The 24,196-nt window shown below is 38.0% G+C and overlaps 1 protein-coding gene across 1 annotated transcript in view; it reads right to left on the reverse strand.

Annotated features, from left to right (window-relative positions):
• Positions 1–5,180: 5,180 nt before the first annotated feature.
• Positions 5,181–24,196, reverse strand: part of rad50 (RAD50 homolog, double strand break repair protein) — a 24,792-nt gene continuing 5,776 nt past the window's right edge. The window contains exons 8-28 of the mRNA XM_042499602.1: positions 22,354–22,519; positions 22,184–22,242; positions 21,636–21,770; positions 21,313–21,519; positions 20,877–21,059; positions 20,530–20,687; positions 20,249–20,424; positions 18,861–19,098; positions 16,559–16,748; positions 16,223–16,349; positions 15,014–15,207; positions 14,692–14,802; positions 14,118–14,210; positions 13,802–13,915; positions 13,462–13,589; positions 13,150–13,251; positions 12,581–12,703; positions 7,267–7,352; positions 7,014–7,156; positions 6,642–6,775; positions 5,181–6,112 (exon numbers count right to left, since the gene is read on the reverse strand). Of these exons, the coding sequence (XP_042355536.1) occupies positions 5,926–6,112; positions 6,642–6,775; positions 7,014–7,156; positions 7,267–7,352; positions 12,581–12,703; positions 13,150–13,251; positions 13,462–13,589; positions 13,802–13,915; positions 14,118–14,210; positions 14,692–14,802; positions 15,014–15,207; positions 16,223–16,349; positions 16,559–16,748; positions 18,861–19,098; positions 20,249–20,424; positions 20,530–20,687; positions 20,877–21,059; positions 21,313–21,519; positions 21,636–21,770; positions 22,184–22,242; positions 22,354–22,519 (3,054 nt within the window). The 3' untranslated portion in view covers positions 5,181–5,925. The remainder of the gene's footprint in view (positions 6,113–6,641; positions 6,776–7,013; positions 7,157–7,266; positions 7,353–12,580; positions 12,704–13,149; positions 13,252–13,461; positions 13,590–13,801; positions 13,916–14,117; positions 14,211–14,691; positions 14,803–15,013; positions 15,208–16,222; positions 16,350–16,558; positions 16,749–18,860; positions 19,099–20,248; positions 20,425–20,529; positions 20,688–20,876; positions 21,060–21,312; positions 21,520–21,635; positions 21,771–22,183; positions 22,243–22,353; positions 22,520–24,196) is intronic.

Here is a 24,196-nt window from a genome sequence, read left to right on the forward strand (position 1 = left end):
GTTAGTTTGTCAAGATATTTAAGGTCCAATCATGTCATGTTTTCCAATGACGGATGATTTTACCTTGCACTAATCTAATTTTTAAACCTTAACAATAAACATACAGTCATCAACTCTGCTGCAGGCTACAATTAATGGGGACATTACTAATTGTAATAAGTAAATGTTAAATATCTTTATATGACTTTATCAGGTCAACTTAATTTAAGTCATAATTCTGCTGTAAACTGGTTCCTATACAATGGGTAAACATGCTCTATTTCTAAGTAATTCAATCAAAACTGAGACAGAAAGCATGGCTGTTCAGAAATTGGTGCTAGTATGCAATCTTACTGAACGCTAAAAAATAAAACTAGTCAGTAAAATACAGGAAATACAACAAGAAGACAAACTTATAAAACACTATTATATGCTGACAATTGTCCTCTTTGAGACATAGACACATCATTAAAATATCATTATATGCTGATGATTCAACTTTTTACTTATCAGACAGAATATTCAAAATATCATTGTATTCAATTTTAGAGTGATGTTCAGTTTTCCAATAAGGTACAGTAGATTTTAATATATCTATGGTTAGTTTACAGTCACTTCATGATGACTTTACATGGCACTAAAACTTTTCAAGGTCCTCATATTTCTAGCTAGAAGTTTCAAGTTTAAAAGGAGGACTAGAGGTAGAAAGTATAACTAAAAGTATTTGGCATAAGTCTGCTTATATGGTTGGGAAAAAAAAAACAAAACTTTTTTTTTTGGTTGACAATACCAATAAGGAGCAGGATTTAGCAAAGTAACCTTTACTTCTTGCTGGTTATCCCAGACATACAGGGAAACACAAACTTCATTTTATACCATGAATAAGCAGACTAGCCCATGCTTTGTGTGTGTACTCAGTCACTTTCAACTCCCTACATGGCAGCTTCACTTTATTTTGCCTGGAACCAAAGTTACCAAACAGAGCTTTTAATTTGAAAAATTACCAAGACCCAGATATCAGATAGAAAGCCAAGAGGACAGAGAACACAGAACAAGACTTATCAGTCCATCAAACCTCATTTATCTCTTTTACGCATTTTTATATGGAATGAATTCATGGCTTATAACAGTCACGTCCAAAGTCCGACCCCGTGGGCCATTGTGGCCCTCAGACCAATTTTTTAGCGGCCCTCAGCTTGTCTATCAAAATATACTATATGATAAACACAATACTGTTTAATCAAGAAACATAATTTTTTTTGCATTTATTTTCATTCACCTCATGATGGCACGACAATCATACAGTTTGTAGACATGCACCAAGTAGGAATTATGTATCAAACCTAATGTTTTCATAAATACATGGTAAATAAGCAAACTAACTGTCACCTAGCACCAGATATTTCCTGTGAGGTAGCAGACGTGTTCATGGCAAAGAAGCGTGAGGTCAATAACTAGGACTGACGCCTTCAGGTGCATTGGAAACTTGAAATTTTTCAGTCTGAGATAAAATAGCTGTGCTTGTGTCATCTGTATGTGATTTAAAAAAAAACTGTATGATGTGAGAAGCAACTGGCTCCCAGGTATTTTCATATTAGCTAATCTGGCCCCCTTTCAAAAAGGTTTGGACACCCCTGGTTTATAATAGGTGGTTTATAATAAATGGTTTATACACAGATAGGGATAGGGGTAGAGGGTATTAGCCTAAACTTCAAGGACAAAAATGTGAGAAATCAAACTATTAAACACTTAAATTGTCTATTTGGAACAAAAAATATTTGCATTAGGTGCTGATATACATAAATAAGTGGATCATGATCACAAATTGTATGAGCAGATTATTTTTAAGATGCAAGTTTACAACCTACTGTAGGTCTCGAGGGAAAAGGGAAGGAATGAAACAACATCAAACCTACAAATACTGGCAGTGAAGTTATTTATTGTTATAGCAAGACAAGCTACAAAGGAAATGGGACCATTTTAAACACAAGTCATTGGTCTTAATATCTTAAACTGACCAGCGTCATCAAGCCCTTTAGAAGATCTAGGAAAAAATGTCTTTAATCACAATTTCTGACCCGTTAAGTATTCATTTTGTATTGCTGTCCAAGGCAAGCAGTTCTCAGTCAGTTCATACAATAGGTGTACATCAAGAAAATATTTCATTGATCAAATATTTTGATACATTAGCAGATAGTGCTCTACAAAGCCAGAGTCATTTGGCCCGTTTTTAAATATTTATTTAATTCTATTTTTGAATGCTGCAGTGGTTTTTATAAACAAATTAAACCACATTGGTTAAATCCATCTGGAAATCAACAGATATCTAGGTAAATTTGTCATACAGTATATGAGGTCAATGCAATATGTATTTAAAGAAATGAAAACTAAACAAATACAACAATTAATCATTTTCAGTACACACAACAAAAATGACACAGAACTTTGGACTACAGATATACGTTAAGCTATTGTTTAGCTACATTCATAATTGGCAGTTTTAAAATAATTCAACACATTGTAAAACGTTTTTTTGGCATTTGTATATGTTTGAAGGATTGGATGAAAAAGGATCACTAGTTAAGAGAACGGCATCATTAAAATTAATGCTATTGAAAAAAATAAATGTTAATGCTAATAAACATGCCATGCAGCACAAAGCATTTCCATACACACTCCAATCATGGGAAATGAGATTTATTTTTCTGTAAACACTTATTTCAACACTGTATGATATTATTACAATAAATATGTCATTCAAATATATAAAAAGAGATTTGATTATTAACTTATTTTAAATACAATGAGAAAAAAATAGGCAGGTGTATTTTAGAGTGCTCAGATTTGACTCATGATAAGATTCATGTTTTATTTTCTACTTGGAGCTGTGTAAGACCAGAATCTTTATCAAGTCACTACAGTGCTGCCTGTGCCTCATGATGAGGGACTGCATATATAAATTTGTTTGTAGATGATTCCAGATCAAAATGTATAATTGTAAAGTGTATAGTCACTCTTGTACAAAAACAACTGCTAACAAAGAAGCCTGTTAACAAACCATAAAATAAACTATAACATAAATCATTCAATATATCTAATCATGTTCACAAATAATTTGCTCTTTGTCATTATCAATGTCAACCTTTTGAAAATGTAAAGTACTTAGAGGAAAAAAAACACACACAGTATTCAAGTGGTCCACTGACAGCAGGCTTGCAGGTATGAAAGGCATTCAGGTGTTACATTTTTTGGGCCCACTAAGGTTTCTTTGCTTGATATAGGCCATGAGGTGATTCACAAGTTTGGGTATTGGTTTGCTCTCGCCTGTAGATGTCACCTCCTTTAGTAATTTTGCACAGTTAAACTGAAAGACAAGAAACAACAACAATCATTCATTTTTTGTCAAATGTCACCCTACACTGCCGCGGCAGTGCTTTGTCTGTCTGTGGTATTCTTAACCTTTGTAACACAGATTTGACTTTCTCATTTTGCAAATGTGATGTCAGAGGGAATTCTTACTTTTTCACGATCGAGAAATATCTTCAGGTTTCTCACAAGCTCCTTCTCCTCTTTCCCCTCATTCCTTTTCCCGAAGTGCTCATGCTTGTGCAGGATATCATAAGCTTTGCAGAAGAACTTGTCCTGTATGGAGCAAAAGCAGGAACATACTAGCTTTAAAAACAAATAAGGCACACAAACTCATTTTGATTATGCAAAATGACAATTACTATTTCCACTGCAGTAAGTTTCTTCAGTCACCATACTTGGTGCCAATCAGAAAACAGATGCTAGACTAATAAAAACATAAGTCAATAAATACTGGTGCTACTATCTAACTGCAACCGTTACATTGGTTTTTCCAGACACTACAGTACTTATTACAAGCAACAATAATTTAAAGATGACACTCTCCTCACCTCACATCCCCCAACCAGATGCTCCAGATCCTCCACAAAAAACTCCTGCAGCGCATAACAGAAAAAATTAGATCAATTTTTACTTTAGGCAACACACATGCAAGGATTCAACAAGACAATGCACCAGTAAATTGTTACAAAAATAACAGTAAAACCGTTGTAGTTATCAGACGAGCTCTTACCCTGGTGAGAGTTTCATTGTATTTTTCACCCAGTTCAATTATGCGGTTTAGATTATCTTCAGGCTGGTGAGTAGTGGGATTGGTAACAGTTGGACCAACCAGCAGTGCCACAGTGCAGACCAACAGAGGCATCATCATGTTCATGATAGCAGCTCGAGACAGTCTCTCTGGAAGAAGCTATATCAAGCAATCTTTAAATTGATTGCTCAACTGTCAGCTTGCAGCTTGTTCTGAAGTCTTGGCTAAGACAAGACACAAGATTTATACTCACTTTGCCCACGCCTTTGACACGTTTTTTCCACTCATTACAAAAAAAAAGTAGTGAGTCGGCAGTGTGTGAGATAAGATTGGCTTGATTAATATGTGGTGGATGAGCAACATCACCACAACTGAGTGCTGCTTCTTCAGACTGAATCTATAGGGTTGGTTGTCAAAAAATAATCACGTACATCAGTGAAAAGAGGCACAGTCATAAATAACAATCCCTGTCCTTCACAAGAGATTTAATGAGAGAACATAAAGTTCACAAAGTGGCATATATGGAATTACAACTGCAAAGTATTATTGAAAAAGTAGAACAAATCTTTTTCTGTTGCCACTGCTGGCCAGTAGATGGCTACTGAACACTTTGTAAAGACTTCAAACACCAGTGCAAGACCACTTTATATCAGAGTTGTGGTCAATAACATAGAAGCTGTTCAAGCTATGAGCTGAGATTATAGCTGTCAATATCTGTTTGTTTTAAGTTATTTTGATTTCCGCTGTCCTTCAAGAATGTCTAAATCATAGAAACAGAATGACGATAAAGGACACTGAACTGTGTACCGTAGTCATTCGACTAGTAAAAAAGAAAGTAACGACTGTTGTTTGTTGCTATGGTGACAACACGCATCAGGGAGGCCAATGCGTGTCACAATGACTAGTTTGAGATTTCAGTTGGGCCCACTCTCAGGCCTTTTTCCCTAACTAAACAGAAAATTACAACCGCACACTTAGCAATGTTTTTCTCTTTCTTTCAACTGAAACAAATGATAGTTTAGATCCTAAACACACTTCAGTCAAACTTGACAGACACAAGATAAACCTCATCAAAACCATCTTATTCATCTTGTTTTTCATTTAATGGGTTAGTCCACTGTTCCAACAGTCACCAGCTCTCTCTTGATCAAAATCAACTCTTAATTCACCAAGTTAGATGTGAAATGTTGATCAACACGCTCTTTTCCTTGCAGTTTCTTTTTGCCTCTCGGCTGTCCACTGATCAGCGACTCTCTACAATTTTGAAATTAATGGCAACAAAAGAAAAAGGGAAATAAGAGTTGCGGTAAAAATGAATAACTAACACAGAGCTTATGTGCGTATTTGAATATTGCTTGTTTTGTGTTACTGTAAAACCTCAACTCAGTGAGTCTGCGACTTGCTGCAAATCCGTTGTGCAGGAGTTAGCCTGCCACAATGGTTACAATGGCAACAATGGTTGTAATGGACGACACAAAGTGCAGAGCACAAATGAAGTTTAGGCTTTTAAACAAAGGTACATCAACAGGTATATCAACACTGTATGCTACCAGAGCAGAGTTTCTAGAAATTTCATTCCAGTTGCACTGAGAAAAACACAGAACAGAGAGTGCCCTTTGTGTTGAGGTGATACATAAAGGGAGTCTATGTGCAAGTGTTGTGCACATCGGTTAACAATCCAAGAAGTTAATAGAAGGAGTGACTTGAAAGTGGATTTTTGCTTCAAACCACAGAAATATTGTATCATTACTGTTATTAAACTTAATCAACTGAACATTCATTTTGCCCAACATAAGAAGATGACAGGGTTTAAAGAGTCTTTTGTCTGCTCAGTGAAGATAGGATGAGAGGGAGGTGATGCTGCACTTTGTGATCTCTGAGTTCTGGTCCTGGTTCTTACGAATGCGGTAAAAGTGCTCGATGTAGCTAGACCGCCCCAGCAGCTCCACAAAGTCCTCATCGTGGGTGATGACCAGCAGCTGGAAGTTACGCTGACGAGAGCGGCTCTTAATGATTCTGGGGAGAGCAAGCAACAGGAGATAAAGAGGTACATGATTTCATGTAGTTCACGATGCACTAACCACATGATAGCAGACTTTTGCATCTTGTTGTTGCAGAGCTTTTATCAGTCTATCAATAATAACCACCTAGAAATGTGGTTGAAGAGGATTTAAAAATGAGTGCAGCCCAGATGCACACTCAGTGCATGTATATTTTTTGTACTTCTATCTGTGTGAGGACTTGACCTGAGTTGAAGATCTATTTTTGACACCTTGAGAGTGAGAACATTCAGACTGATCTTCACTTCCTCAGAAGGTCTGTCTGAAGACTCAGACTTGGTCTGAAAGCTAGAGACAGTTTTAGGTATCAGGTAAGAATTGTTGTTACGGTTTGTGCACGTGACAGTCGGTCAAGATTAGTGGTTAAGCGATGTATCATTTCAATGAGGGTCCTTGCAAGTGTTGAGGTAAAATATTGTGTGTGTGTGTGTGTGTGTGTGTGTGTGTGTGTGTGTGTGCGTGTGTGTGCGTGTGTGTGTACTGACTCTACAAGGGCATGTGCCAGTGACTCTATGTTGTCTCGGTCCAGGTTGGTGGTGGGCTCATCGAGGGCCAGTATCCCACAGTTCAGACAGAAGGTCTCTGCCAGAGCTAGACGGATGATCAGTGACGCCAACACCTAGACACACATAGTCAAAAAAAAAAAAAAAAAAAAAACCCCACAAAAAATAATTAAGCAAAAAAACACACGAAATTCAGATTTCTACTCCCCTTTTTTTGGTACTTCACTTGCTTACAAAATGATTCACTTCAGAATTTCTTTTGTTTATCACACACAAAAAGGTTTATGTAGTATGCAGTATGTGCTAATACAAAACAACAAAAGAACCCCAAACCAAACAAAACTTTTCTGGTACCTTCTGGCCTGCACTGCAGCGTCCTCTCATATCCAGAGCTGTGTCTCCTTTCACCATAACTACTCTGTAGTTGTAAACTCTCCGCCTCACTCCAGCAGATGAGTTTTCATCCACATCAGACCTGATCTCCACGTACTCAATGTCTGTAGGGAGAAAAGAGGGAATCATGAAACACGGAGTGAAGGGGGAGAACTCTGTAAAATACTACATGAACGTAAGACTTTATGTAACTTTTTTTAAAAGCGAGATGCACCTTGACCCCTGTAGGTGCTGCGCCATAGGTCTCTGATAATCTTGTTGATCTCATCCATCTTCATGCTGTGAAATTTCATGATGGTTCTGAGGAAAACAGAAAGACAAAAAGGGTGTTAACTCAACAGTAGACTCAATACGATGTTTACCTTCCCAAAAGACGGGCATCGACTACACATCGTTTTGTTGGTCATCTCACTTTACCCAAGTGGCATTTCTGTTTTGACAATAAGGTGAAAAACTCAAGACAGAAGCGGACTCAAGATCACAATTTATAAATACAGAATTGCACATCTAACAGTTAAAATGTTTTAATAGTATAAAAAATGTTTATAGTCACAACGCATGAGCTCAAAATGGCAGCTGAGCATTTCCTATGTCTGCACATGCTTATGTAATGTTTATCTGCCATTAATCTTCCCACAATTCACAGTGAGCTGCTTAATAGGTCTTGGTGCACAGTCAAAAATGTGCAAAGAAATGAGAGGCTATACAAACAAATAAATAACCACCATAAAGCTTTATGAAACTTCAACAAATGTGCCGTTACACACATGGCCTGACTAAACAGAAACAAAATGACAGCGACAGCACTGTTTTTTTTTTAACTAAATCCATCTCACTTTGACAAATGCCAAAGACACATGTAGATATAAAAGATATGAAGACAGCCACCTAGATGTCGCTTTCCGGCATACCAAGAACCAATTTGTCTATCATCTAGCAAATTGACAAAAAACTCTGTGGTTGAAAACACCACAATGATAATGCAACGCTTCGACTTGAAGCCCGTATATGGCAGAAAAATCAACAAAGCATGAAGAAAGGAAGAAAAGACAGTGGGAGCAGAGCAGTCCTTATCAATCTATCTGACCCTGTGTACCTTGCATGTGTTTAACCTGTTTATGTAACAGACGGAAGTCATGGTTTATGACTTCCTATTGCAAGGGAATTGAACTTCGAGGAAACAAAAATATAACATGACTTATTCATGAGAAGATATCTTATATTTAAGATAGAGCATAGATATAGCAGGTCAAAAAGTATTGGACTTGTATTGTTCTATTGTTTAGATTATTGAATTAGAGTTAAACAGCATGGTCCTCCTCATCATAATGGCTTCTGAAAGATCCTTCCTGAGATGCTTCCAGTGTAAGACATGATGTACAAAATCCACAGCCCTAAATCTGTGCAAAAATACATTGCAAAATTTACCAGAAGTTAATATGAGGCTTCAGCGGTCTGACTTAATCTAAGTGGATATCTTTCATAATCATGGCTTGTGTTTTCTTTCTGCTTGTCAACTGTTTACCTTGCCATTATTTCGACAGAAGATATCTAGTTGCCGCTCAGTGACCAGCAGATCAGACTGTGGTTATAGCAAGATGTGTATGTGCAAGATGCACGTTGCTATTTATGATCTGAAGAAGGAAGCACTTCTCTAGGGTGGAGGAATAAAGATTCAAATTTCAGTTTTTACCCCAAAATATGAGATGAAAACAAGACGGTCATGTCTGGGTTACCAGTAGTTAAGTAGTACAAAAAATTCAGACATCAGACACAATATTTGGTTCAAACACCTACAGTGACTGTTCTTCGTTTGTGACTCAACAACCTGGCAGCTTTGACATACTTTGACATACTCCTGGATGTACTTGAGCATCAGTTTTAAAATTGATTTCGTTTCAGTACCAAAGAGCGTACAAAGAGCTCTACATTTGATGTGCCAAACTAAACTTATCCCACTAAAATGAGTCCATTCAACATTTCTTTTAGTTTTAAATGAAATAAACCGAATGGATGCTAGTTGGCTTTGGTGGTGTATTACAAAGCATTAAGAAATCCCAACGGTTCGATTTTTTAATATTGTGAAAAATACAGACGCATATGTATTTATTAAACCCATGCAGACGTGCTATATTGACGATGAATTGCATGTAGTACACTGTGCCGCAAAAGGCTGCCAGCAACAGGAGAAAGACTGCAGAAACAGCACACAGTTTTTTTTTCGCCCCGATCAAAACCAGTTTTGGTAACTGCCGAAACAGACTAACTAGACTACTAGTTCTCAAGGACTCCTAACTGATACACATTAGGTCATGGTCCCCCATTTATAACACTTCGCTTCAGGGACGTCCATCTGAAAAGATTTTGGTTGGATTATGAACATAATTCTGTAGCTGTTACACACAGTTGAGAAGATAACTGTAGAGCAAGTGAAACTGGTACTGCACTTTATTATACATATCAGTAAAGTACTTGAAAATGCAGTAACAAAACAGTTGTGGAGTTAACCCTTGGAGCATTTACAGTGTTTTTTAAAATGCAAATGTTGATTACTGTGCAATTTCCTTTATAAAACAAACAGACACCTAATACATAATAAGTTTTGAATCAAAGTCATTTTTACGACAAAGAAACACAGACTATAGGTAGTTGACAGGCACAAAGTGAGTGAGAGTGGGAGTTTCATGTTGCTTTTTTTTTCACTCCCAAATCAAACATCTCACCATGAAACCATGTTCTGTGTATTCAGACAGAAACTGTGACCTGGATGTACAGTCTGCTGCTGGAGGATGCTAAGGCTCGCTTTCAATCTTGATAACAGACGCTGCATCACTGCAGAAAGTGATGCCTTAACCCACACATATGGGTAAATGATGCTTCTGCTCTCTTCTCAGATGGTATCTGAGACTGTGAGTTCACACTTCCTTACTGGGGCTCACTTAAGCCTTTCATCCACAGTCAGTGTCTCTGTCACACTTATCCATATATCCTAGAACAAAAAAAAGTAGTTTGCCGCCATGACTTCACATATTAATTTTGATTGGATTTTAGATGGAATGGGAAAAAATGTTTTTGGCAAGAAAGCCAATTGCAATTTTGTTCTCAAATTAAAACCTCTATGACACAGTTCTTCACATTTTAAGACGTGCACTGTCGTGCTTTGCTACCCTGCTGATAATTTTCCAATTCTTCACACATTTTATCACATATATCATGAAAGAAAATGCAAACCTGATGCCATATTGCAATGATGTCAATGATAGTAATGCAGTCATATTTCAAGAAAACAAACATGATAGTGTGTGATAACATCTTAAGCTTGTAAGAACTGTATTTCAGTAAAAGATCAACTTTCTGATTCTCTTTTAAAGGTTGCCATTTATTGTATACCCTGTGATTATTAAAAATACTCATTAATCATTATTTCCTCTGTTCAAATAATATCCATTACTTTTGATATCAAGAATAAAAAACTAAATGTATTAGGGCTTTAATTACAATAACCTTTTCTTTATCAATTAAGCAGCTGGTTGTTTTATCGGTAAGTCAGTATCAGTGTTTAGTAATGTCAATACATGGTGAAAAAAAAAATAGTGAAAACATATAACTTCAATTATATGGTCATAATTTCCCAGTGTGAATTAAAATGTGATGTTTTATTTGACCAATAGTCCTAAACAAAAAGATGTTCAGTTTTACACTGATTGAATACTATGATTAATCACCTTATTGTTTCACACATAGAAAATATAATACTATAGCGACACACTTTGCAAACTTTTCAGGTGTTAACCACACCGGTTTCCAGTGCATTATGATGAGAAAAGATAAGAGAAAGTTTAGATTCATGACTACTGACGTGTCTTACTGCAAAGACTTACTTACTGTCTTACTGCCCACCTACACAAAGTGCTGCGTCATGTACTCCCTTTGCCACAAATGTCGTCACAGCTTTGCTTCACTTTAATTTGTGGCAAATGAATGTGATTTTGATCAGTGTCACCAACTCTTTTCCAATGAAAGTAGCTAGCACTAGCTTAAGAAGTCAGTAAAAAAGATGACGTAATGTGCTTATTTGCATAATGCTGATGTCAAGCATTGATTTGGAATAGTGGAAGCATTTTACAGCTTTTCTGAATTAGATTCAACAGAAACATGGTCAACATAACATTTGAATCCCGAGTGCCTTTAGAATATAAAAAAAAGACAGATTAACTTTTCTCAAGTTTAAGACCATATTCTGTTCTCATATTTTATTCTTTTGCTGTACTCACTGTGTAAAAGATGAGGAGGTTGCCACGACGACATCACCCATTGGTTTGTGGGTTACCATTTTTAAGCCTCAAGTTAAGCATTTTGGCCATTGCCATATTGGTGTTTTGGAGCCAGAAGTGACCATATTTGGACGAAAGGCTTGAACTGTGGAGGAGCCAGGTATGGATCTAACTGAGAACCCGGGAAACCTGTCGCAGTAGCGACTTGTCAATCACAAGGTAGCAACACCCGAAATCATACCCTTTATTATTATCTATTTCACACTAAACGGGACCATAATTAACAATATGATCATCGTGCTGTATTGAAGAAGACTTGCCATTAATCCAATTTGTCTCCAATATATTTAAGTATTCATTGGTGGTATACTAGACATTATGCGATTGTATTTTGTATCATGAGATTCAAAAGTGGCCTTATATTTACTGATAACAGCTGCATAGTAGTTCTGCACTAAAGCTGCTTGAGATAACATTAGCTTCACACACTGACAAGACGAGCAGCTTTACGGAGGTCTAAATTCAAGCTTAGAATGATAATGTGAAGCGTTGAACACAGCGCATCGTGGCTCAAGTTCAGGCAGTCTTTCCCACTGTCGCTGAAGAGCCCGTCATGTTAGGTGCATTTCATTGCAGTGCTCGCACACATTACACCTTAACTTGTTACTAGATAGCGGTATGTGATGACACAAGTGAATTGCAAGGACTGACTGGTTGAACGCAGTAACAATAAACTAAGTTGTGCTGGTATTGTTAATGATGCTTACACTCTTGTCTTGTTTCTTGTCCTTTTGCATGTGGTTACGTTTATTTTTGTGGTTTCACACTGACATTAATCTTTCAGATGTGTTTCAGTTTGAGTCATAGTATACGTGGACATAAACTTTCCCAGGCTGAGTAAAGGTCTCTGACATTTGATTCTAAAAGCACCGCCTTTTGATATTTGTGGGAAAATATCCCAATAAACAGAAGATATTATTGTGATCGTAATATCAGGTATATAACCTGGACCTGTCATTTCCAGCTCGCATTCTCAGGTATCAAAATTCAGGGAGAAATCTGCTCAAGTAATTGATTTGTGCTCATTAGTTCAGATGATACAAAAATAGTAAGTAAATAAATAAATAAATGACACTACTGAAACTAACACCTCATACTCCCTGGCAATCCCAAAGTAGCTCACAATTTGTGATTAGTACCTACGAGTGTGTGTGTGTGTGTGTGTGTGTTTGTACATCTCTGGGCAACACTTACTGATCAAGGGCTTTGTAGTAGAGATCCAGGTCTTTAATGACCAGCTCAGTTGTCCTCATGGTGATCATCTTGTTTTTGTAGCGCTCATCAGCTTTGTCATACTGATCCTCTCGCAGCTCTTTTCTACAAGCAACCAATTCAAATAGGAGATCAAATAAATGATACCAACTTTATTTATATAGCATTCTTTAAAAACAACCAGAGTTGACCACAGTGCTGTACAAGTTAAAGTGTACTACCCACAAATAATAGTTAAAATTCATATACAATAATAACACTAAATGGCAGTGGGAAAACAATTAGTTTAATCCATGAGAAAGAAATAACGCTATTAATAATCATTTTAAAAAAGAAGCAAAAGAATTCGATAACCAACAACTTCCTGTGTTTCAGATGTTCAGTCATTAAGTGATGAAAATATCAAATAAATATGAAATCACTGATCTTCTCAGTACAATAGGTGCACTAACATATGTCAGCCTTAAATACTAGAATGGTATAATAAAGAACATGGCAGCTGAATTTGGTTATGCTCTGTACTGCATAAACCCAAGAACTGCATATCTCACCTGCAATCCAGTATTGCCTCCTCAAAGCCTTTTTGACGACCCAGCGCAATACTGCGGTTCTTCTTCAACTCTTCCAACTTCCGTTCACCTTCACGTCGTTCTCTGGGCAACCACATCAAGCAAAGAGGTGAAAACATTGTCACAAACTTCTAATTTTACTACCAAAGTGACCAGGAGTAACCTTTGAAAGTGTGACTTTGCCAAAGAAAAGAGAATGGACATGTCTTGAACAGGTAACCCCTGTGCAGCTTGGCTCCCTTTGATCAGATTTGCTGATATTACAGATGATCGATAACAGTGGAGAGCTCTTACTGCTGCAGCTGCAAGACTTGCATGTTGCCCATTTCCTTCATGATAGCCTCGCGTTTTGACACAAGCTCCTTCAACTCCTCAACGCGTTTCCTCAAGGTCAGGTTGTCCTGCAACCAGCGTTCTTGGACCTAGGAAAAAAATAAAAAAAAGATACCCTTTCAGACAGCTTCTCTTTCCTGTGCATATTGTGAGTAGGTGTAGTTGTGCCAGAAACTTAAGACCCTACAAAGGCCTCATTTCCACTAACTATGATGGTGGATTGAACCCACAACTTTTTTTTTATAAAGAAGAAAAAAGAGACATAAAAATAAGAATGGAGAGAATATTCGGGAGGCTGTACCTTTTGAGTGTCTATGTCCTGACGGATGTTTCCCATCTCCTTGGTTATCTTGTCTTTGTGCTTCTCAGCCTCATGGAGCTGAGTGTTGGTTTCTTGAAGCTCAGACTCTTTTTGCTGCAACAAACAATGTCAATAAAGTCAAAGAAATGAATAATCCCACACAATTAGATCAAAGTCATTCAAAGAAAAAGGAAAGCTGGTGTTTCAGCGTGAATAAGGATGGCATGCGATAACCATGTGTCTGTAAAGTCCATCACAAAATAATCCATGGAAGTATCAGGAACACAGATGTTTTGTATATGGAAAAACATTTGACCTCTTTGTAGTCATCTTTGCCTTCGTCAACGTATTTGGTGATGTCTCTTTCCAAAGTAGTGATCGCCTTCACTCTGTCTTTGATGGCATTGATCTGTCAGAGGGAAAATAGTGACAAGATTAAGATTCAGTTCAAAACTGCTTTCTGTCCATCCTTACTGTTTTTTGCATTGCCAAATTTACTGTAGAGACAATTTCAGAATTCACTCTTAACCCCTTATTTCAAGATTATTAGGAAATGTGACTTGGTTTACATTCTGGTAGTTGTTATGATCTTTTTTGGCTATGGAGACACAACAGTAGATCCTTTCAGAACTTTCTAGGCTTTCTAAAATAGGGCTTACTCGATGTTTAATATATATGTTGCACTATTAAATACACTCAGTGAATAAACGAATAGAAACAGAACATAACAGAAAGCACAGAAAAGACCCATCATCAGCTGTTCAAGCAAAAATGGAGAGTAAATCCAAAAGATTAAGACATAACAAGGAGAGAAGGATATAATCTACTCTGTACAGTCCAATGTGAGCAAAACAACCGTAACAGAGAGACAAAAGTGAGGATGTATCCACCTTCTCCTGCCCCTCTTCCTGCCTTTGCCTCTTGCGCTCCATCAGCTCCTTCTTCTCCTGTTGCAGCTTCTCCAGAGCCGCAGACAAAGGGGACAGCTGTTCCTTCGCTTCCTGTTGGGACACAATGTAACAGGAAAATGTGCAAAATGTGCATTGCATTCTCAGTAACAGGCTGACCTTAAACGTCAAAACATGAAAGGTGTTAGCAGTACAAAAATATTGTGTCTTGCATATTTTTGTGTGATCTACAGTTATTCACAGGTGCCTCTACATCAGCATCTTACAAGAAGTAGCTTACATACACAAAAACAATAAAATGTACCCTGATGTCCCTGGTTAAGGCCTGTATTTCCGTGGTGAACTCAACACATTGCTCCTCCAGCTGCTGCTGTTTCTGCATATCGCTGCTTAGCTGGAGTTTCTCTGCTCTCGTCTCATTCACTGAACTTTTTAGTATCTGAATCTGATCCTGCTGGTCCTGGATCAGCTTACGTTTCAGCTCCATCTTGCTGGAGGCTGCAAGGACACACAAAGTTACAAACAGGCAAAGACAAAACAATCTTTTGTTTGCTTCAAATCCATTCCCTCTTCCAACAGACTCAGCCAGTCAACAATCAATGCATAAACAGCTGGGGACCAACGAGTGATCGTTAGTGTTGATAACTTATTGTGGCGTTAATGATGAAACCACCTAAATGCCATACTTACTCCCACTATTTTGATTATCTACCTGTTTTAAGCAATCTTTAAGTCTATGAAAGTATTTTTTTCCATATACCAACATGGCACGCCCCCACAAAAAGTAGTGTAACAGGTAAAAAATCTGAATAAATTCCTGGGTATGTGCATGGGTAAACGTGAACTAATTGCATGTGGACAGCGGGTGAGAACAAACATGCTTTTTCTGGTGAGATCAAAAATGACCATGATTGTGCAGTATTGAACTTAATCAAATGAGCAGTATTATAGTATATACTATTATAGTATAGTACAGTGTTATTATATATGGTATAACATGGCGCTGAGCACAGCCAGTAAAGAGAGATGCCTTTTGCTGGAAGGGAGAATCCAGCTTAAACCAGAGACTAAGGATGATATTCTTTTTCTGCAGACCAACCTCAGCATAGTGAGTAGCAACACAGTTGACTGAGTCTGCCAAATATGCTAAGGTAAATAATAGTTTTAAATCCTGTTAGATGTTCCAGTTGTGCAGTAAAAATACAGCAAGGAAAAGTCTTTCAGGATCTGAGAGCAAATGAAAAGGGAGATTATAATGGATACTGGATGTGCTTTTGCCTTCATTCTCACTTTAAATTTAGGAAGTGTGTTAATTAAATATGACCTGTTTAATTTGTTAATGTGGTTGCCCTCTGTACTACATTTTTACCTTTCTGATACCAGATACCCTTAATTTCAGCAATTAAAGCAAAGAAGATTCAAAAAACAGCAGTGGAAAAACTACAACATGAGACAGACTGTAGACAAACAGAATTTCCCTCTAAGTGTGTATGGCGGTATAATTTGATCTTACTTGTGTCTAGCTTGTGCTGAGTTTCTTGTTTCTCCTGGCTGACTTGCTGGATGGTTCTGGTCAGGTCTACTCCCTGGAGTTTGGCTGCCTGCTGTGCTATTTTCCTCTCCAACTCTTTAAGGTCCATCTGAAGAAAAGAAGTAATACAGCAAGGTGAGAAGGGAGATGGGGAGGAAGGGAGGTGTATATCAATTTCCAGGAATGCTTTGTCTTATAGTGATGTTTCTTAATCACCAAAATTGCTTAGTGTCACCACTCAAATGCCAATGTTGTCATTTTTCCTGCTAAGAATAGGAAGAGCAAATGAATTAAGGCGGGAGGACAGGAGAATGGTACCAGGTATCTGTCCATGAGAGATATATCCTGCAGGCAGGCCTTGGCTGTTTCCTCCTCTGACATCAGGGTACCAAGCAGAGTCTCCTGCTCCTCCACATCGCCCTTCAGCCTCTCAATTTCTCTGTTCACAGTCTGCAGGCGGTTTCTCAACTCAGGTAAGTCCTTTTCCTGACACTGAACAATGGACTGCCTGGAAGGAATGGTAGAGAAAAGATATGCAATCTGATATACTTAAAAAAATAGAGCAAAGAATAAGAGTGTGTTACATTTATTTCAATACTGCTATCCAACATTCCCTCTTATTTGAATTTGCTGTTACTAAGGCAACACTTTTCTCTGAAGCCGTGGATGGATGAAATATGCCAATAAGTTACACCAAAGGTATATGCACAACAAGATAATTTACGAATTGTATGTCCAGAGCCTTACTAAAAAGGCTAAAAAGGGTTACTTATAACCTAATGACTAAAATACTTCAGTTAATGTAAAACCCTTGATTTAAAAAACAAAAAACTGTGTGCAAAAACTTTGGGATTTTTTGGTTAAGTCTTCACTAAATCACTAGGTGATTATCAAATGTCTCACTTTTTTTAAGATAAACAGCATATTAGTCACTGAACCATCTCTATGATAACCCTAAGAGAAATCCTTATCTGCTAATGGCAGCTACAAGATAAAGCTCAGGAAAAAGACAAGTTCATCTTGTGATAACATTTTTTTGGTAAACAAAAATAAAAAAAAAAAACAAAAAACTAAATTATATGTTTAACCTGAGCTTACTAGACTCCTGAACTCCATGCTAACTGATTACCTGAATACACCATACTCAAACCCTAGCCCCTAAACTTAACAAAAGGTCTATTAATTAAAACCATATTTATGCTGTGTAAATTTGCTTAGAATAAGGTTTCCTCTATTATCTAGCAAAATATGAAGATAGGGAGCAGCTGCTGGGTCTCTTCACTCTTGAAGGTAGAGTTCTACTCAGGTCCTGAAAAGAGAGCTAGGTGAACCAGAGATAAAATCTCAATCATATGAGAATCTGGCTCCATCTACTGGCATAAATGTCATAAAACACACTTTACTCTTAATTAAACAAATGGGAAGAGGACAAAGGAAAACAAAAAAGTTCAATAACACTCTTAATCTAAAAAAAAAAAAACTCACAATCTAATTAGTCTAGTCTTCATTTTTCATACCTCATGGCGTAAATATATAAAGCCAAATCAGAGGGAATATGACTGAATGAAAACACAGATACCCAATTCGCCACTAAGTAAGTAAGTAAGATATGAAACAAGGAAAACTATGAAAATAAATTCTGAATTCCCCAAATGGCAGTAGCAGACTTATTCCTATGCCAAACCCAGCTTTTAAAATTCAATATTTGTACATTTTTTTGTGTAATTTATTTATATTATGAATTAAATTCTGTACACCAATCTTTTGGTACACAGCCCCAGTGGGCTGTTGAGAATCATCCTCCTTTCTCCACATGCCACACTGCTTGAATGAGCACAGATGAATATCTATTTTTAGTGCGACAAGTGAGTCTACTGTCTGTTGTGAGTGTACCATCAGGTGACTGGATGAATCCATCAGGGATTTTTTTTAACAATGTTACTTTACTGCCTTAAATTGTCTTGATCATGAGTAATTCATGCACCTTGAAGCGAACTCTTAAATGGAAAACCATATTCACTAATGAAGATGATGCTCCAGCTGATTTAAGATTTGTTTATAGACACAACAGGAGGAAGGCAACCGTGAGCACGCTCCACATGCCTGAGCCTTTACAAGAGAGTGCAGGTTTTATCTCCTACTGTATGTGAGGCCACTGATTCCTTGTTGTGGTGCCAATCTGATACCTGTGTTTCATTTTTTGGCACATAAAAGGCTTCAAATTAAATAAAAGGCTGCTTTTAAAATGCTGCAATTACTTCATTTATTTATGAAGCAAAACTGCCACATTCACTTGTTCCAGCTTCTCAGATGTGAGGATTTGATTCTCTCCTCTGCTCATATATTCATACTACTGTTAACAGAATACTTCGAAACAATTAATTCCAAGCCATCACCTTGGGATCCACGAAACTGTGTATTTTCTGACATTTCACCCCTAACTAATGAATCAATTAATGGTGAGAAGTGACAGTTAGATTGCAAGAAAATTAGAGCGAAGAGCCAAACTCAAAAATGGGATGCTTTTTGTTGCAATCTTGTTAATTTCTTATATTTCCTCAGAGTCCAGAACACCTGTTGCACTATTACACAACGACTAAACAGCCAGCTTTCTCCATACCTGACAGGTTTGAGAGCCATCATATCATCTCTCTTCCTCTCCTTCCTCTTCAGGTCCTGCTCTGTGTTTTTCAGCTTGTCTGGCACCAGGCGCAGTTTGGACTGCATGTCGCTGATAACTTCCTGCAGATCAGACTCCGAGGTGAACGTCCGCTGACACACAGGGCAGCAGGGCTCTCTCTCCTCTGTCAGCTGGCTGATGAACTGGGTGTACACTGCTGTGGCTCCGGCTAGCATGGCTTTAAAAACACAAGGGGAAGAAAAGAGAATAAATGTATCATATATTCTTTTATGCTACTTCTATCACTAGGACATTGGGGTTTAAATGAACACATACATGACTGCAACTGCCACTTGTACTTTGTTACGCAGTGCAGTTATCTGTTCCGTGGTTGTTTTACACCAAGCACAAAGATAAACACTACCGATACTTAGGAAATTAGAAGGTTAAAATTAGATTCCTGTACATCTGTACTGTCATCACTGAAAGCTATAGTGTCACATGAATATAACTGCAGGGTTTCCTACACATCAGTTTATCTGTGGCGGCCCGACACAGCAACAGCACCTGCTGCAATGTATTGATTTTATTTTTCTGAAGCTGGACTGTTCATTAGGAGCACTGCTGAAGTATACATATATCATTTGGTTATTCATTGCACCAAACTCTTGGAGTGCAGAGGGTACTCTAGGCACAGACAGAGCAGCAGGATATCAGACGCAGTGAAAGTGAAACTTAAATGTTAAATGTGCGGGGTCTAAAAGTTTGCTTTTACATACTGCAGCAGCTGCTCCTCTCATCCATCGATCTAATCTGATCAGCTCTGATTGTATCGAGTGATCAGTTATCCACCCTGCGACTTAAATGAGACAAACTGCTGCTGAGGAAAAGTGGAACACATGAAGAGTTCTGCCTGCGATGCGCTCACACCCCACAAAAAAACCCCTAAAATTTAGAGAGGGGACACAGAATGACACAAAGACTGATCCCTCCTACCTCATACTTACAATCCAGACACCAAAATAAAATAGTGGTAAAAAAATAGCACACAAAGCTGCATTTAGTGAGTGATTTTGGAGGGAGCCAGACCTTAATAGGGGCTTATATAAAAACTTTAATCTGTGATACAGTGAGGGTTTTGTTATATTATCCATGATGAGGTTACACTAACCCTCTAAAATCTAAAACAAGATGCCAATTCTGGATATGTCTGGGACTCATCGCATCATCTAGTGACATCCGAACATCTACTCGTGCAGCTAGGGGAGCCTGGCCTTACCTGGCTGGCTCATTGTTTCTTTTTAGGTTACACTCAAAATGTCATCTCACGTAAATGTAGGAATGAATGATAGGCTACTATCAGTTTTAGTGCTCTATTTCACACTTACCTCTTTGTTTTGAGACCTTCTCCAGATCTTCTCCAAGTTTGCTCAGGTCCTGCTCCAGATCCTGACTTCCACACACATTGAAAAACTTCTCTTCATCACTGGCTAACTGCTGCTCCTTCTTCCGTATCTCAGCAGCAATGTGGCTTTTATTCTGCTCACTTGATGCCAGGTCCTTACTGAGAATTATTACATTTATGACATAATAAAAGTCAGTGCCAGAGAAAGTAATCTATTTTTCTTTTTAATACGTCTGAGCTTAAATGTACATAAGTCTTACTGACTTGAGTTTGGCAAGTCTGTCCCTGGTACTGTTGATTTCCTTAGACTTGGAATAGATCCAGTCCTCCAGCTCTCTCTTGTTGGGAAAGTGACCCAGTAATGACACCAGATCCTCACTGTGACGAGACTTGATCTTACGCACCTGCTCTTCCTTCTCCGTCTGGTGAAATGAAAAAGGAAAGATGAGGACAGCCAACAGACAAAGGAAAGATGACAGAAACAAGTAAAAAAAGAAGGGGGGGGGGGGGGGGCGATAAAGAGGGGAATAATTTGTAACATTTTCATGGTGTGAAGGCTGAAGTCTGAGACCAGAGAGGGGAGAATGTTGCTTCCAGTTGTTACACATTACCTTGTCTTTATTCAACATGTCCATCTGTGTGCGTGCAGTGGTGTGTGTGTTGAGCATCCCCATCTCTTGGTCGAGCTGTCTCTGTTTGCGGTCAAGCTCAGCTCTTTCTCTCTGGAGCTCCACAACCTCGGCCTTCAGCTCCTCCACGTTAGAGCTCTGAACTGCACTCTGCAGCTCACGCTCCTGAGGAGAGAAAATCACACACACACACACACACACATCATCAAAAGAACTTCATTGAAATGGTCTTTCTTTCATTGTGCCAGAAAGAAAAGCATCTTACAAGGTGACACTCATTAACACAGAGAAGGAGAGTGACTTCAACAAAACGATAAAACAACGAACAAACGAAACAACAGACTAACATGCTTTCATACACACTTACAGCCTAGTGAAATCCACACCACCTTAGCATAGCCATTGTGTGTATACTCACCGCTTTAGCCAGCTCATTCTCCAGTTCTTGCAGTCGGCTAGAGGAACCCTCCAGCCTCTGCAGCTCCGTCTTGACGTTTCTCAGTTCTTGCTGCTTCTTTCCCTGCAGGTCTCTCTTCAGCTCTACAGTTCTCTCCAGGCCGGTTTTCTTATCCCTCATTTCATCAATGGACTGCTGCTTCTGCTGCTCCTTTTCCTGCAGGTCCGCCTGAGTGGACACAATAATAATGTCTGTGTTATAAAATATTGTATACAGCGTGGAGAAGAGAAGCGTTGGGACTGTTTTTGTTGTTGATTTTAGAGATTAAACATAGCTTTCCATACCAGAACCTGAGTGACTGTCCCTTTTTCCTGCTCCAGTCTCTGTGTGACGTGACGATTAAAGCTCTCAAGCTGAAGAGTGGTGAAGGGTGGTCGGTCGTAACCCTCCATCTCCAGATAGGATGATAAAGAACGAACCTAAGACAGAGATATTTGAGCACTTATATTAAACAAATCCTTTAGGTAGAGTCAATGCGATGAATAAAAACAATTTTTTTTTCTTTCATTTTTAAGTGTCATTTTCAACATTTATAGTACCAGTTATTGTGTATGGAAAAATATAAAGTCGTTATTTTACATGGTTAGAGAAATGAAAGGACCATTAACTGAGCTGACAGTCAGGCTGTGTTTCATTGACTTCACTTGCTTCTTAAATTACATTAATTTAATGTTAACTTTTGTCCTTAAGTGTTTCACAATAAGTGCATTAAACCTGCACAAGAACAAGAGCTAGATCTTGTCAAAAATAAAGCTCATCCCCTCCAAACCAACAACTAAGAGTGTGTTCACTGCTGAAGTATAAGTGCTAGAGGTTGATTTTTCTTTCTCACCTGAGTGTCACGGTTCTTGATGTTTTGAGTGTGGCGGTCAGCCTCCAGCTGAAGACGACCTGGGGAAAAGAGAGGGGGATTTTGGCAGCTAATTTAGTCTTCGGGAAGCTTATTTAGAAGTATTAGTTACCCAGGTACACAGAGCGGTACATGTGTGCAGATGTGTGTACCTTGTTCTACCAAGAGATCAGCCTTGACTCTGTTGAGTCTCTGACACTCCCGACCAGCTCTCTCCAGGTCCTTCTGGCAATCGGTCAGCCTCCGCTCCTTTTCCCTCACTGTCCTCTGGTGGTTTTGGTAAATATCCTGCAGCTGCTCATCTGAACCCTGGAACACCTGCAGCACACACACTTCTCTGGGTCAGAGCAGCTCTAAAGCTCAAAGAGTACGAGTTAGCAAATTCTCAGGATCAGAGGTTTAAGCCCTGGGCCCTCCATGATTGGATCAATAAATGGATCTTTGATAAATGATCTGGATAAAGGACACAGCGTACACCCAGTTCAGGTGCAACAATATCATACATTACATTATTACCTCAATTTATTACATTGGTGCATCTACAGTACTTAAGCAGTATTGGGAGTCTTTGGTAGCCAAATCCAGAGTTCCAACAGCTTTAGGCAAATTAAATATCATACATTTAAGACTTTTTTTAAGACTAATTTTACAAATTACCAAAACTGGAAAAAAACAATTTTGCACAAACTTTTATTGTAACAGAAAACATTTCATTTCTGGTCCAGTGAAAATGTCAGATCTGGTTAGAATTGGGAAATACCTAGCATTTATTGGTGATATTTATTACGGATTTTGTACGTCTCACTCTGCATGCGGGATTATTCCACTGCTTTAATACCAATCATGAAGACTTTGACAGGAGGCTTTTGGTAAATCATTTTTATAAATAAAAAATTAGATGCTGCCAATTATTTTGAGATTTAAAATGCAATGTCAGAAAAGAAGCAAAAAATCCTACTTCTAATGTCTGACCATTTTTAAGACTTTTGAGAAATTAATTGAAGACACTTAATAAGAATAATAGTTAAGGCCTTATTTTTAGATTAGTGAAGTCAATGTTTTTTATGACTTTCTAAGGATCCACAGGAACCCTAAAATCGAAACAGCAGTTCAATTCAACCTTTATTACATGTACATGTTCTCTCTCTCTGTTTCCTCTCTGCCCCTCTCTTCAATTACAACTATCCAATAAAGCCAAAAAATGATAAAATATAACCTTGGGGGAAAAAAATAAACAAGACTGAAATCTATTTGATCTCCAGGGAAAGAAACAAATTACTATGACCACTCTGCAACAGAGAGCAAATGCTAACTGTGGTCATAATTCTGATAAACACAAAATGGACTCATGCTATTACACTGCCTATTCATCTCTGTCACTCACAAAATACACAAACCGACACATAAGGGCACCCAATTGCTGGCGCTTTCATGCTCTCAAACAAAAACAAATCCTCCTCAAACACAGACACTACTAAGAGGCACCAAACAGATGGAAGAAATGGATTTCTGGCTCCTGTAAGGCAGCAGAGCAGAAACAACCAACAGTCATAAAAGAAATTCATACAAATTCAAGCCAGTAATGAACCAGCTTGTCATTACAGCATTACAACAACCTAATTCACCATCTGCAGTATTTGTTAAGTTTCCCATTTAGGTTAATTAAACCCACAAATTAGAGTCAGGAGTATAGTTCAGCAGGTGTTTAGCTGAATAAAACCTCATATCAGAGAGACAAATGGGGAAATTTGCTGTGTTTTCCAGTTTAACCTCATCATCTCCATTCATGCATTTCATTCCTATCTCATTCTTTTTTTTTTTTTTTTTGTAAATATGTTTTATTGATTTTCTGAAATTTTTTATCCCACAGGAATACAGCACATGTACATGTTATATCAATTTACACAGTCATCTTCAAAACACAGGGTGCGCTGTTCTTCAATTACATTGACCCATTGAGTTCACCCTATCTTTCTTATCCCACCCCTTCCACCC

The sequence above is a fragment of the Plectropomus leopardus genome, chromosome 13 (assembly GCF_008729295.1).
Source record: "Plectropomus leopardus isolate mb chromosome 13, YSFRI_Pleo_2.0, whole genome shotgun sequence".
In the NCBI taxonomy this organism is placed as follows: domain Eukaryota; kingdom Metazoa; phylum Chordata; class Actinopteri; order Perciformes; family Serranidae; genus Plectropomus; species Plectropomus leopardus.